General features: G+C 43.6%; 1 protein-coding gene across 10 annotated transcripts in view; it reads right to left on the bottom strand.

Annotated features, from left to right (window-relative positions):
* The window catches only part of LOC130533158 (furin-like), a 116963-nt gene extending 101639 nt beyond the window's left edge, over positions 1 to 15324 (bottom strand). For 2 of the 10 annotated variants that reach the window (XM_057046356.1, XM_057046355.1), the window contains exons 1-2: positions 14833 to 15270; positions 10860 to 11035 (exon numbers count right to left, since the gene is read on the bottom strand). In XM_057046356.1, the coding sequence (XP_056902336.1) occupies positions 10860 to 11035; positions 14833 to 14908 (252 nt within the window). In that variant the 5' untranslated portion in view covers positions 14909 to 15270. Of the gene's footprint in view, positions 1 to 10859; positions 11036 to 11227; positions 11449 to 11566; positions 11733 to 14832 lie in introns of those variants that run through there. The other 8 variants (XR_008952497.1, XM_057046354.1, XM_057046359.1 and 5 more) reach the window with 8 other exon arrangements.
* Positions 15325 to 15737: the final 413 nt, after the last annotated feature.

The raw sequence follows: 15737 nt of genomic DNA on the forward strand, positions 1-15737 counted from the left end.
TCTTTCCTTTGATGATTCTCTGCCCTCCTGCTCGTCTCCCTCTATTCTTTCTCCCCCAATCCCTTCACATTAACAGTATTTCTCTCCTGCCTCTGTGTCCTTTCCTCACCCCGGGTTTCTGTATCTCTTTTGCTCCCTTATTCCAGACTTCATGGCTGGCTGTGCCCGGTGTCATATAGTACCCATCATCGCGGACCTCCCGGGTGGAGGAGTCTCGCTCTGACAATAATCACATAGTAAGTTTAGAACGCTGAGCTGAGCTGAGCCGGGCTGAGCCAAGCGAGGCACACGCGGCTCCTGCGACACAGGCATAGTCCATTTAACTCAGCAGGGGTCCGCAGGGCCGGCTGAGGAACGAAACAGGGATGGAGGGGGGTGACAGTGGATTTTTCTGGGTTGGGGAGGAGCGGGAGTCAGGGCTGGTGAAGGAGGAGAGGCTGGAAACGGACGTGCAAAGAGGATGAGGACGGAAGGCTGGAACTGAAGCTGGTGCTGGAGGAGATAAAGAGGCGGAGTAAGGGTGATAACCCGCACTTCATCTGCTCGCTGTCTGAAAACCCCCAGTGGGGTTAAACCTTCGCTGTATGGGGAGTTTTCAAGTCTCGAGAAAATGCTCAAAAAACAACGACGCCATTAGTTTGGCTGACTTTTGATGACGCCACTGTGATTCAACGCAAAGCTAAAACTTCACGAACAACTTAAAGTAAATATATTTAGTGCTGAAAAAAGAGATTAAGTGTTGGATAAGTAAGGAAAATAAGACATTTTAAATGAATAAAGTCATCTCTCTCTCTCTTATTTCCAGAGGAATTCTCCTGGTGGAGGAGCTGTCCGTGGTGCTGATCCGGATCTGCTCTCTGACCAACCACAGACCAACCACGGCCCGAAGCTACTTTCAACTCTCTGAACTCAAAACTCTTTCAAATTCACACATCCACAACAGCCATCCAAAAAGCTCAGAAGTTGAGGAAGAGAACCTCTCATGATCTCTGCTGTGCTGCAACTGTAAAAACTGTGCGGTCCTTTTCCAGCGCCGTCCCTGGAGTAAAGTGTCTTTGCCTGAGTTGTGGTGTTCCACCTCCCAATGCATCTCCTGTCGTAAAACTGTCCCTTATTGATCTCGGAGGCTGCAGGTACATTTAATTCAATTCTGAGCTCTGCTGTCAGCAGCGGCTCCATCTGAGACACGGCCCTAGATAACAGGAAACAGGGAAAAGTTCCAAGGGGTTTTAAGGATCCTCATCCAAGGAAAAGGTGAGTAATTTACGACGGCATTGTGAGAATGTTACCACAGGCAGAGTGGAGTGAGGCGGCGTGTGATTCTTCCCATCAAGGCAGTTTCTTATCTCTAAAAAGAGAAACACTCGCAAAAAATGTCACCGTGACAGCTCGACATTACTGACACCGGGCGTGTCTGATGGGCACGCGTGCACATGCAGGCTGCAACTGGAAGTGATTGAGCTATTTCAATCCGACCCAAATAAATGTGCACTCGCAAACACGCGTCGCTTTTTCTTTTTTTTTCCGCCCTGCCAGAACAGGTTCACAGCAAAACAATATGAGGCCAATCAGGGGACCATTGGTATGACTCTCCCTTTCCTAATGAAGGCACTTTGAAAAGGTAATCTAATTCACCAGCAGCAATTAAGGCTCGGAGCGCCTTGTCACTATCAATTATCCACTCCTTCACTCATGTTCTCCAGCGCGGACGCGGAGCCTGCCTGACGCACAACGCTGTCGGACAAATCAACCCCATCAGCCGTCCAGACACAGAGGACGCTAATCACGAGTGTTCATTCACACACAGATAAATACAATACACCTGATTCAGCTCATGATGAACTAACAAAGCCTGACAGGAACTGGGATGGCCCGACGTCCAGGTAGATCTCCACTTATCAGATGCATACTGGAGCCCAGAGGTTACGTGGGACATTTGCACAGGTTTGTATGTTTGATAACAAGACACTTCAATGTTGAATGAACTGAAGTGCAGCAGGCGCCTTCCACCGTTATAATCAACATGCTTTTGTCTTTATGCGCTACTTTCTACCAAATTATATCAAAATTTATGAGAGGGCATCTTCGGCGGAGGCCGTGAAGCCAGTCGTGTACTGCACACAGACCGCTGTACACATCTGGAACACGTAGCATTCCCGTCTACGCCACTTCCTGGATTCTATTTAATGGACTCACAGATGCAGAAAATACAATTTCAACCAAATGTTTGTTATTGGTTACAATGTGCTGATCCAAGTTCACAGCAGCATGAATGTTTTAAAGTCCCTCTGATGGTTTTCTGAAGCTTGACTGAACTGGTTGCACCTTTCTGGAACGAATGCAGCACAACTTGTCACCCCTTCTGCAGACCGAGGACAGTCCCATAATTCAAACAGACCTTTGGACTCATGGGTTGGTGCAGGCGTGCCCCCCAAGACAGCTCCTCCTATACGTAACAACAGCTGAAATAAACTATTGCAATAAATAATCTTAATGCTGATGAAGAGGGGATTAGCATAGCAAGGCTGTAGCATTTAGCAGCAATGCTGGAATCAAAAGGATAAAACGTGAGATTTGGGAGCTGCCAGCTACCAACATGGGAAATGAAAAACCAACCTATAATTGTTTACCTGTCATTTCTAAATAGCTCCACTCATTAGCTGCACGATAATCCAAAGTGAAATTTCCAAGGATTATTTGATAAGTACGTTACAAAAGAGCGTGCTAATTGAGTCACATTCCCACTGCAGAGGTTAAACACGCAAAAACACATCTGTCTGGCGAGGATGTCAGTTCTTCCTCTTGATAACAAAACTGAAAATGACTCAAGGCTGTTTTATGGCTACATTGTGCCGCAGAGCTATTCATATGGAGCCGCGTCTCAATCCCAACTCTTGAAATAACGAAGCTGCCCCTGACTCATCAGACGAGTGATCCCACAGGTGCCCTTGTAGCATCACATCATCAGAAGTGCTGCATTGCATCATAGGTGGGGTTTGTGTTTTAAACCAACAGTTCTGATGTTTGATGAGGAGTTTTTGATGCCCTGCTCTGCTCCATCAGCCTTACAGCAGTTTCTATACATATTTATGAATATCATAGTGTTGGGAACATTAAAAAATGCAGCCAAAGGGGAACCTATCATATCACTGTCTGAGGCAGCATTTGGGTAAGCTTCAATAATGATGACTCATTTTGTTGGCCAGGTTCAACAAAAATATAGAAAAAGGTATTTCAGATTATGAAAGATGGAAATATAACGTGAAAAAATTGAGATATGTATACAATTCTGCACACATTTTTTCATGTTTTTCATGATGGGTGGAACCCCCCCCCCCCAAACAGTGGCTTGGATCAGACCTGGTTCTTATTGTGAGAAGAGAGGAAAGAACTCCCATAAGGAGTAAATAATGGGCTTGAGAATTTTGGAGCCCGACCAATAACCACTCACAATTATGCAAGTTGGATGTCAGAGCGATTAAAGAAAAGAATAATAGATTAAACAATTAAGCTTCTGAATTTCAATTATCCCATAGAGGCTTTTTATTCTGGCATTTACCTAATGTACAGCCTGAGGAACAGCTACAGTACAAGCCCACTGTCCTCCATTAAGCTTTCTGCTGCTTGATGTGATTACCGTCTCCTTCTTTAAGAATAAACACAAAACGCTGTCTGGTGTATTATAGAGAAGTACAGAAAACAGAGATGCAGCATTTAGCCGTTTTAATAACCTTACAGAAAGAGGGAAGCTCAAAATACCCTCCAATCAGAGAGAGCCAGCTGCCACACAGTAGCTGAAAGCTCTAATTAAACTCAGAACTCGCCATTTTTAATTAATTGTTAGGATAAATTGGAGATGATTTCCAGAATCTTAAGTCTCCATTTGGAAATAAAATCATTATATCATGAAAATGGATTAGATCATTATTGAAGCAAGTGTCTAATGTTCTAGTTTTCATGCAAGAGCTTATGATTAAAAATGATTTCCTCATCTTATGTTTGTTGGGATTTTTGTTCTAATCAGAATATTTAACAGCGAGTTCTTAAGATTGAGTTTCTTGTTATCGTACACTTTGCTTCCTGACTTTTTTTTATCGTTCTTCACCCACTTGTTATTGATTCCAGTGGTTAAGAAACGCCTGCACTTCCTCCTCAAGTGTCAGCTCTGATTATCATACGGCGCCGCGCATGACGGAGAGCCCCAAATATCAAAACTCAAAACAACTTAGTTGAAAGAAAAGAAACGGCATGTTGAAAGACAGGAGCTCAACAAAACCTGCAGGTATTTTGAACTGCGTTTCGTCTTTTGTTCCTTAATGCTGCCTTTTTAATGCTTTGTTCATTGTTCGCGTCTGTTTTCTTTTCCCAGCTCTTTAGTTTATGTTTGTTTGCAAAAAAGAAAAAGGCCTTAAAATATGCCGTGATATGAAGCATTCTGATGGTCCATGATAATTATTTTAACTTTTTAATTCACCCCTGCTGAAGGCAAAGCTGCACACCTCTTAAATGTTGTCTGGGTTCGTATTGATGTGCGAGGAGATGACGTGTTTGTTTTGCTTCTTGGCTTAAACTTACTAAGTAGCTTCGCCATAGAAATGACTACTTCCTTGATTATTTTAGACGGACTAAAACCTGCAATGTTCACAACCAATTACAGTCAATAAATGATAATAATCTGCAAGCCGATGCTGATAAATATTAGATTTTGGTTTGCCAAATGCTAAGCACCCCATCCAAAATAGAACAAGCAATTATAACACCGTTTCATCTAAGTAACTGCAAAAAGAAATAACTAAAATATCAAAACATTTAGAGGCAAATGCAACTAAAGTCATCAGCTCTGGCAGAACTGTTCCGTCGCACACCTTTATGACAATAATTACAGACAGAAATCAAGGCACGACCCGTATAAATTGAACTAAAGCATCTGAAATCACTAATAGCTGGACTGCAGCATCCACAGGACACATGCCCCGCTGCTCCTGACGGCCTCCAGCAGGCAGCCAGAAAGAGAGGACGTCAACGGGGATAGAAGGACGGGAGGAAAAGCAAAAGCATCAAGGAGGAAAACAAAAACAAACACAGACATCAAGAGTCATTGAAGCGGCGTGTGAGAGCCACATGAGGCGGCCCACCCTATGGAGAAAACGGCAGCTGGTGTGTTACTAACAGCCCTACGGGGGCTGCGGCCCCAACAGCCCTAAATATGGAGGAACAGAAAAGAGAGATGGGAGGGGAGGCTAGGGGCTAAATGGAGTGAGCTGTTAAGCCTTGTTGGTTACAGTCGTGCCAGGAAACGCATGAGAAAGAGGAGCGGGATGAAGGGTTACGCAGTCCAAATTTAGGTGACAAAAACAGGAAGTGATCGCCTTTACCAAGGAGAATTGCGACACTCGCACTGAGAAATTAGCACCTCCAACTTTTGATTTTGGAGCTTTGGCAGGCGTTTATTTATCCACAGGTACAGGAGAACATGCACCCGCCCAGCAAATGACTGTTCATATTTATTAACGTGTCACCGTCACTAAAGAGATGCTGGGCAGCACTTAAAACAGCAGATCGCCACTCTTATTTTCTGCCAGATACACAAACACTTCCAGAAACAGTGCACACGGAGAAGTAATGGTTTTCTGGAATAAACTGAAAGATGTAATTATTGAGGTGGTACACAACACATGAACCAAGTCCCATTTTTAAGTGTCTGTGGGAATAAATGCCACATACAGGGGTAAAAATATTACATCCCATGGTTACTATAATACCTCCCTCTTCACCCGTCCATCAAAATATCACTGCAGAAATACATCAAATCCCTAATTAAATAAGACAGTATGTGCATTTCAATAAAAAAAGAATGCTGTTCTGCGAGATGAAAATGACAGCTGACATGCGCTAAATCACTTTAAACGGGTTTTTATTGGTTTTCATTAAAACTCTTCAACTCTGAGACGTGAAAATCACTGAAACTGCAGACAAACACACAAAACAGAGCTCCCATTAAACAACTTCTGCCCAGAATCTGGTTTTCTTGTCCCTCTCTGCTCCATACAAGAGTCCTGCGCCTGCCGCCACTGCCTACTCCTGTCCACCATCTTCCCTAATCTTTTCCTATCTCTCTCCCTCTCTTTCTCGCTCTCTCCATTTCAATATTGAAGAGAGTTTTATTAAGGGCTAGACTTGTGTGTGCTGAGGCGCTCTCAGTAATTTTCCTACAAAGTGCTTTAATCCATCACACGGCCAACATGTGGCCTTTGCAGTCATACATCATCTCAGCCCGGAGAGAGAGAGGGGGGGGGCAGAGGGAGTGGTAGCATAATATCTCCTCTCCTCCTCCTCTTCCCTTTCTACTTCTTCCTCCCACCAAAGAGTCCCACCTGGGAGGGAAACCACATCTCCTGCACATATTCCACAGTCAGGTCCGTTCTCCTTTTAGAAATGAAAGTGAAGCAAGAATGGAGGAGAAGAGGGCTGGGGGGTGTCGGCAAAGAGAGAAAATGAAAGTGATGGAGATAGGCGGGAGTGTATGAGGGAGTGAATGAGTGTGTGAGGGAGAGATTGAGGAAGAAAGAGATAAGGAAAATGGAGAAAAGCTTACTGGAATGAATTAAAATTGTGGACAAAAGCGGATGAGAGGAAGTCATCCTGCGTGAGTGTGTTGTGCTTTCTATATTGTATGTGCGAGGTGGGCGCATAAATAGGCAGAGACGGAATGGAGATGGGGTGGGAGGGGTGAGCACAGCATTTCCCAGCATGCAGCTGGTGCAGAGTTGCCCTCTGCTTTGCCCCCAGCCAACACCTGCCTCCATTTTTGCTCTCTCCGCCCTGCTTGCGCTGAGTAGCAGTGATGAACTCTGGGCCCCCTGACTAATGGAATGGGCCCTCTCCTCCAACCATTAGAGGATTGGTGTCCCTTTTTGTGCCCCCGAGTGCCCTATGCTACTGAAAAACGGGAGAGGAAGGGGTGAGCAAAAGGAAGGTGGCATATTGGCCTTTTTTCCCTTCAGACTGCCACACGTACACCTAAAGGCAGGCACACACACACACACACACACACACACACACACACACACACACACACACACACACACCTGGCCAGAACATAACAGGACTAATCCAGCCAGACTAAGGCTTGACATAGCTTAGCATCTGACTGGGGCTATTTCTGAGAGGATATTAGAAATTCTGAATTGGGTGTCGCGCAATGAGGTTTCAAAGATGCAGCTCTGTGAATGTGTACGACAGGCGGCCCCGGCTGATCGTGAAGCATTTGTGTGATTTCATTTAGCCAGTAAATCCACTGCTCTGCCTCAATTACATCTGCTTTACGCGGATGGAAAACACACCTCGCATGTACAGGGGGGCTGGGAGGGGGATGGCGGGGAGGCATTGAGCGTGCTAGGGATTGAATCTCTCGATGAGCTGATAGCACGTTTGCAGACAGCGAGCCAAGCTGTGCTGCTGTAATGTTATGCTAATGATATGGTAATGATATGGTAATCTGCCAGCAGTATTCCACCTCACTGGAGAGAAGGAAGGGAATCTGGGAAGCCTTTCACCATTGGTTGGAGACCAGGGACTTCCTGGTGTCAGAGTTCAAGAAAAAAAAACACACACAAACACAGAAGCGCACACACCCGAAGATAATTCCGTTTCTTAATTCCGTGATCTAAGCTAAAGTAGAAACAATGCAACACACACCTTTCTGACTCTAATCGGATTTGCAAACTCATAAGTAAGCAAGAAATAATACCTGTAAACACTGGAGTATCATGTGATGCAACTGTAAACTAGGTCGGTTGTATCGTTAATAAGCCTGCAAGCTGAGAACTGTTTTAATCAGCGTGTAAAATTAAGTCGCTCTGCTTTTGTTGTTGTTGTTGTTCTGTGCCGGCTTAAAGTGAAACTGAAAATCCTGTATTTTAGATTGCCATAAGATTCCGTCTTTTGTGTTTTAAACCGTGCACCTGTAATGGGCTGTCAGTCTCCTCCATGGTCACGTTGCGCCACACCCGTAAGTTGGAGATAGGGCTTCACTTTACATGCAGATGATATCTGAATCTGAGTCGCCATACAGCACACGAGTGAGTCTGTCGCCATGAGGCTGCTCGACGCTCTCATTCTACCACAACAAATGCACGCCATAACCGTTAAAGTCCAGAATTTTATGACGAGACAATCCCAGCAGGTGCAAAGATGTCACAAGCAAAAATTCTAAAATTCATTGTGTCTATTGAGACAGGAGCTGAATACCAATCTAACAAACTATTAAACACCAGACCATTAATGATCAAAACATGCAAAGCACTGAAAACAGAGGTATTGATAAATGTTGCAGATGCACCCGTTTACAGTCCTGTAAACATGCCTGTGTAATAATAATCTGTAATAATAACTGTATAGTTGGTGTTCTCAGGCAGGGTTAATTACTGAAGGATAAATAAAGGTGAAACTGCACAAAAGGCAGCAGAAAAGACAATTCAAGTGTCAACACATCATTTCATTAATGACTCAGAATACTAAATCCATTAGTAATACGAGACCAGTGTGTGTGAGGCCCAAACAAACACCATAAAAGAAGAGTGACCCCAAAAGCTCCGCTGCTGCTTAAAGAGACACCTGTAGACCGGAGCAGAATGTGTCTGTGGGTAGCATGAAGACATCATCTCAGCCTTTCCCCCTTTGTTTTCCTGCAGATTTTACAGCTGCAAAATGGAAACGTCAACCTGTACGAGGGAGGGACGTGATGACATTTTCTTGGATGATGCTCACTAAATCAAAGAAACAACAATATGCTGAGTGCCAGCGCGGGGACATTTGATTCCCTTTCCGCTCGTGCGGCATTACCACGGGAATGCCAGCAGACATCACCGTCCTCCCCAGGCTGGCACTGGGCTTGTCAGACTTCTCATTCCACTTCAATGTTTTCAGAAACAATACACATATCACCATGCCGTGCAACGCGACAGCTGCTTCTTGATATTTTGATTATTTGCACAAGGTTTGACTTAACAAAGGCGATTCAGTGTCAGTGACATTTAGCATCAGCTGGTGGCGACAGACAGGTAAGAGAAGCCAGTCGTCAGCACACCGGACCTGGGGGGATTGCCAAAGTGGGGGCTGTCTAAAGCTCTTTTGAGGATATAGCAGTGCTGACTTGGATGGCTGATTAAGACACAGACACACCAACCGGTCTCGACAACGACAAGGGTGTACTACCTGATTTCAGAGCTACAGCCTCGTTGGAGTATTCTGCAAATCCAAATTCAGAACCAAACATCCGCTACTGTGATTGACTCATTAATAAGCACAGATAAAACAACAGTCGCAGCACAGGAAAAGGCTTTTTTCACGTCCACTTTAGTCATTAAAAGTGGATCAGTGGCGTACACACTAGCAGAAAACAATGGAGGAATTGGCAGAGGTGGCTGTGCACACATGAGGGACAATGAGAGAGGTAGAGAGAGAGACGGGCAGAGAGGAAGACAGGGCTGGACTGTCCAATACACTCCTGATAAAGGTCAAAGAGATGTTTTATTCATGATGCAGACAGCAGCAGACGCAGCAGTGGCACCGGGGCCAAGGTTGAAATGAGCACGCGTCCCCGTTCCCCAGAGCCAGTGCCGCACACAGCCTCACAACAGAGCGGTGGACACACCCCCAACTCTTATCAATAATGTCAAATCACACACACATTTGTACTTCTATTTTTGCGAGGACATCTACAGCATGATGCGTTCTCCAGCCCTAATCACCACGACCCTAATCCTCGACAGCCTTTTGAAGTTGTGAGGACCAGTCACAATGTCCCCTCATCCCAAAAATGTCCTCACTTTGCGTATGTGTATCGCAGTGTATTCTGGTCCATACGATATAGCATACACAAGAAGAACACAAACACACACAAGAATATTCAACATCAAAACCACTCAATTCAGTTTTTTGATTGTCTGGAGCAAACAAAATCAATGGAGGATCAGTGTGAAAAGGAACAAAGTGTAATCCCCTATAAATGAATCTGATGTAACTGAAATAATGTACGACCTCGTGTGGAGCGAAGCCGTCATTCCCACCGTTTTTGCTGTAATTTTCCAAAAACTGCCATGTATAATTTACTGTATTCTGTAGATCATCCTCACTGTTCTTTTAGATCAGTGATTTCCCGTTGCTTTAATAACTGTTTCAACCAAAAAATAAGCTAAGCCAATGAACAACTATTGGGTCTTTGAGATGGGTGGTATTCAAAATCTAAATCTAATGTAGCAACTCAAGGCTGGCTGTCAATTCAGAGGTTGCTACTACTAAATATTTGATTGTAAATCTCTTATTAAAGGAAAATTCCAAAGACCATTTGAAAATATATATACCAGGATGGGACCACTGCTTTGAACCTGTAGTCATAAAAGGAAGAATTACAGAGCTCCATCAAACCAAGAGTAGCTCCTAACCACGTTTTATTCTTACTGAATTTATTGAGAGAGTCGACAATTTGATTTGGGAAAGTAACCTTTAAAGTATTGACGTGGATCACATCAGGCTTCTGATGAATGGAAAGATTTCAGCATGACAGATTAAAACCCAGGCAAACAGGTAAAAGAGCCAATCTCTTCCTCAGACATTCCACTGCAGTTTATTCCATATGTAGGAGTTTCCCACAGCTGTATACTGAAATTGGCTGGGCAGGAATTTCTGCCTTCACTCTGTGCGCCCTACTCTATGATCAGATTTGATAAAAATCCAATACCTATAAAATAAAAAAGAACAGTAGTCAGCAGTTTAGCAGCATTTATAAACAGATCCCCTGGAAAGTTGGTTTAAAATATAGAAAGTGAAAGCCCACAGGGGGACAAAAACGCACTGACCCGTTGTATGAACTCCAGTCCATGCTGTTGGGCCAGAACTCTGGCGCCTCTGATGCCTCTGTCCATTTGCACCACATAAAAGATGTGGCGATTGGTGCCATGATGCCCCTCTGTGGTCACCGGTTTCCTCTGCAGCAAGCAGCCAAACACCAGCACCAGTGCGCTGAACATGGAGCCTTGAAAAGGAGGAAAATGTGTCATTGACAAAAAAAAACAAAAAAAACTGCCATATCGCAATGATTTAGTGTGGTACTTCAAGGGCAGGTCTTTTTAAAAGTCAGAAAATAACCAAACAGGTCTTCAAAAGCTCAACCAGCAGTTCAAAAGCCAAATATATTTAAATGATTACACAGATTAAAATAGCCCACCATTTGATTTTCAAGCACGTTTGCTTTGTTTCCAGTTTCTAAACTAATACTCAACCATCCCAGTGGATATACCCTTTCCCTCCATCGGCCTTTCACAATAAATCTGACTTTAGAAATATTTATATTAGAAAAACAAACACCTACGGTTAAAAAAAGAAAAAAAAACATCAACCCAACACTTTAAATACCATACAAACGACTTTTATGGTGTGGGATTCAGCATCACAGCGCAAACTATCGAACATTGGCAATTGCGAAACGATTTGCCCACAGCCACCTCCTCTGTATTTTTGCATGAAATCCACAGTGGCCGCCACCTACAGCATGTGAACCACCCACCTGTAGGCACAGAGAGTGAAACGTCCAGGAGAAATCTTTCACCCGGTGCGATGAAAGCTAGAACTCTGGCATCGGGGGGCCCCAAGCGAGACAACACACTCTCTCCAGTTCCCAACCCACACGTTTAATCTCCTGGCCTTGATGCAAATGCTTCTGAGAGCAGAGAGAGCACCAACGCTCTGGCTGTAAGAGCTAACTTGCCTCTCTAAGCAAAGCAGCAACTTTATCAGTCTCCTCTTTACGGTTGGACTTTCCAGCCAATGACGGTGAAACAAATAGTTGTCCCTCACTTTCTTTTCTTTTTTTTTGCTTGTACTTGGTGATAAAAATACTTGAGCTCTTTATTGGAAACAGCGACTCAGACAAACTCCCACGCCTTCATCTGTATTACGCAACCGTGTATTGATCGGTGACGTGGGTTGATTTGCTTTCGTGTGCACTTCTTTTGGATTGAACCTATTAGAAGGTAACGATGTAAGCTCTCAGTTGTTCTGCAAAGCTCCTGGATAGAATAGGGCCGCATCTAATTTCACCAACCCGAATTCAGGCACTCTGCCGCTGCACAAAATGAGAAAACTGGGAAGCCACTGTCACATTGAGTCCAGTGCTGCACAAAGCACCAATTAGTTGTTTAATTATTCTTGAAAATAATAAAATTAAAATATGTATGTATTTATATATATATATATATCTTTATGTCACAGTATAAGCATGAAAACCTCATTCTCTTCTGTTATTTTGTTGTTTGTTTGAAATGTAATATTTAAATTCTGAGCCAGTATTAATCACCTGACACCCTGGACATATCATCGTTAATTTAGGAGCTGTCATCTGCATCTTTCCCCGCACATTCTGCTCCCTGAATGCGTCCAGCAGAATTCAGCAAACCTTGAGACTGGAAGATTAAGATCTCTCCCTGTCTCTGTAATTCTGTTTGTATGTTTATCTGACTCGCCTTCAAAAGCAGAGTGCTGCCTCCCGCGGCATTCTCGCCCCAAACGACGAGTGATTCCGCTAACCACCATTTAAGGTCTACAACACCGTTCAGCTCCAATCTCTCAAGCTCCTGATTGAAATCGATAACCTCACTCGAGGCCTGGGCCCCAGTCAATCCTGTTGGGGTGCAGAGCCGGTAGCGTGCACCCCCACCCATCGAGGAAGGGGCCTCGGGTAGAGAGGAAGCAGATTGGGAGGATGGGGGAGAACAGAGAGTACAGGAAACTGAAGAACAGGAGAGCCACGATGAACTGTGTCAGCGCCTTGAGGCCTTCTGGGATGCTGATAAAGGACCTGGACACTTTTATAGACAAACTACTTATTTCCATTCTCCAATCGCTTGGGAAGACTGATAACTTTATATTCCTCTCAGGCAGGGAGGGAAAGATGGGGGGTGCTTTCAGGAGTTTAATTGATCAAACTGTTGCCACAAGGGTTTTATTTCTGGAGATAAAAGAGACTTTTCTCTGTACAATACAGAGATCTTTTAGAAAGCAGACCCAATAAAAAAAGGAAAATGTAACTCATTATGCAAAGTCATTACAGGCCTCTGACTATACTGCTTAAAGAGGCGGAGGTAATGATGGAATTATAACGTGCAGGATTTCCAGAGGTCAAACTACCAGTCAGAGGATAACATTATGTTTCACTGTCCAGATTATTACTCACAGCAAGTCATGGGCGGCTGTTTTGAACTCAATGTTAAATACCAAAGCTATTTTAAGAGTCTGACAACACTGAGACATCATTTTATTAATGCACACCAGGCACTTTAGAAGGGCATGAGGAACAAGGGTGGACATATTTTTACTGGAGAATCTGTTAGTAAGGCCTCAGAATAGAGGACAGCATTTTGATCCCACCATAGGAAAATAAACCCTCATCTCAGTTTCTATTACTACAGCAAAAATAATACTGTATTGCTTTATCTGCACTGTTGTGTTTAAATGAGAAATTCTGCAGTGTTTCTTCAAGTGAAAATGGTGCACGTGAGGCATGTGAAGTTCTCACCCTCAAGGGTGAGAAGAGCCAGAGAAGTTGACACCTGTTCGTACCGTTCCTGCACTGCTTCTATGGATACAGATTATTCCCCATGGGCATGTGCAGCAGCCACAGATTCTTAATGATAACTTTATTCAATATTAAAGCAGGTGATAATTACCATAATCTCATTATTTGAGTTTGATGGCACATATTTGGAGTCTGCCAACCTCAGCAGCAGAAGGTAATATATTACCTTTTGCCTGATCCAGCGCTTTTAAATAATATCATGTATTTTCTATTTAGGCACCTGGACCCTGGATTGTTCAGGCACCTTGAACTGCTTTGAAACTGCTGTTTCCACTGGAGGAAATTATACAACAAACCTTAAATAGTTTTAGGTGAAACTTGTGTACATGGTGAGATTCCTTTTGGATTGTTTATTCAGTCATACTGGAGTCTGTTTGGGATCACTGTTTAACGCCCAGCTGTACCCAAGATCCCACCTTCTGGCTGAATACTTTTTCTTGAGAATATTATGTTCCCAGGTCTATGGTTGACTCTGCCAACATTTTGAGGGAATCCTGAGGTCTCCCCATCTCATCAAAACATGTCACTGCTCACTTTGGCCCAGCGACTGATCTTAGGGCCTGGAAGTTCTGAGTAGAGCCTTTCTGCAATGAGACTCTATAGTTTTTATGGATCAGCGTTGAGCTCCTTTGACTCTTCCCTCATAACATTTATGGCTGAGTGCTAAACGGATCAGATAAATTCTGCTAACCCCAGATAATCTGCAGCTATTATCAACTATAATTACCCAGAAGTTAAAACAGGGGACAAAACCAGTTTGACTGAAAGCTCCTAAACAATAATGTTATGTGGTTTTAATCCATCAGATTTAATCTACATTTGATTTACTGCTTTTACAAGTGGCACAAATATGTGCAGCCAGATTAGTTTTTTCCAGTAATTTTTATTTATTTCCCCTCAGAATACCAGGTTATTACTTTAGCATAAAGTTTCAGTGGAGTCACTGTGTCCTCTCAAATGTCGGTGACAGTTGTATGGAATGTTTAAGAAGTATATCCTGAGACTGAATTAACTTTGTGGTCAACCTTGCAATACTGGGATGATTGTGGCTTTTAATGCAAGGAAATCCAACAGTGCAGCAAAATCTGGAAAGCTGCTCCTTTGGTGAGGCAGGAACGGGAGGTGAAACGGCGATTCCGATCCGTTCATCTGCCGCAATGATGTTTGTAGCACAGAAACTGGAGAAAAGAAACGTTTACCTTTCCCATCCATCCGACACAGCCTTCGCGCAGACGGACTGCCTCCTGTTGAAAACGGCGCGGGAGGGTGATGCATCGTAAAGAGAAAAAAAAAAATCTCCAGGCGCGTCCATTTTTTATTGTCTCCACTGAGTCCCGCTAATAAACCGTGCAAAGCCGTGCGCGCAGAAAACGGCGTTTGTTGCGCGTCTCCTCACTTGACATGGCAAACGTGCAAAAATGTATGTCGACAAAACGAGCAAATCCACGACGTGTGGCAGGAAGGGGGATTTTGTTAAGATGTGAGAATGCATTAGAATGCAAGAAATGGTGTGATGGCGAGGGGGACTGTTGGGAGAGACAAATCTGCATATGGAAATTAGGGTTAGCGTTGATAAAATTCTACATAAAGTGCACTGTTCTCTATTAATCGGAAACTGATTCCAACGATACCGAGTGGGGGGGGAAGACTAAGGAGTCAGAGCATGAAACCGGTTATATGGTCCAGTGCTTTAGCGTTCCTTGATAAAAACAAAAAACAAACGTGATTTAAATATGCCAACACTGCAGCATCATTAATCGTGAATCGTAATTTTGCTAAGGCCTAATTGTAACTCCGGAAGAAACTCATGGAAGTGATAAGCTTGCTTTCACTCTAACGAGGCTGAAATCTGTCCTCATCCGTGTCATTACAATAGATACGTGTGTTTCTTTAAACAGAAATATGATACAATCGTTGTGGTAATGATATTTTCACAATAGTGTTGAGAAATTAACGTTGTTGAAAACACAACAGTGTAACTGGGGAAACAAAAACGGCGAAGGAAATTAGTTGGGGTGAACTATCTTGCTGTTTGTCGCGCGTCACGCTTTTGGCCCCGCCCAGATTCAAACTTCAAACCAATCGTCTTGCGCAAAACCCTGAG

Source organism: Takifugu flavidus, chromosome 10 (genome assembly GCF_003711565.1).
Source record: "Takifugu flavidus isolate HTHZ2018 chromosome 10, ASM371156v2, whole genome shotgun sequence".
NCBI lineage: Eukaryota > Metazoa > Chordata > Actinopteri > Tetraodontiformes > Tetraodontidae > Takifugu > Takifugu flavidus.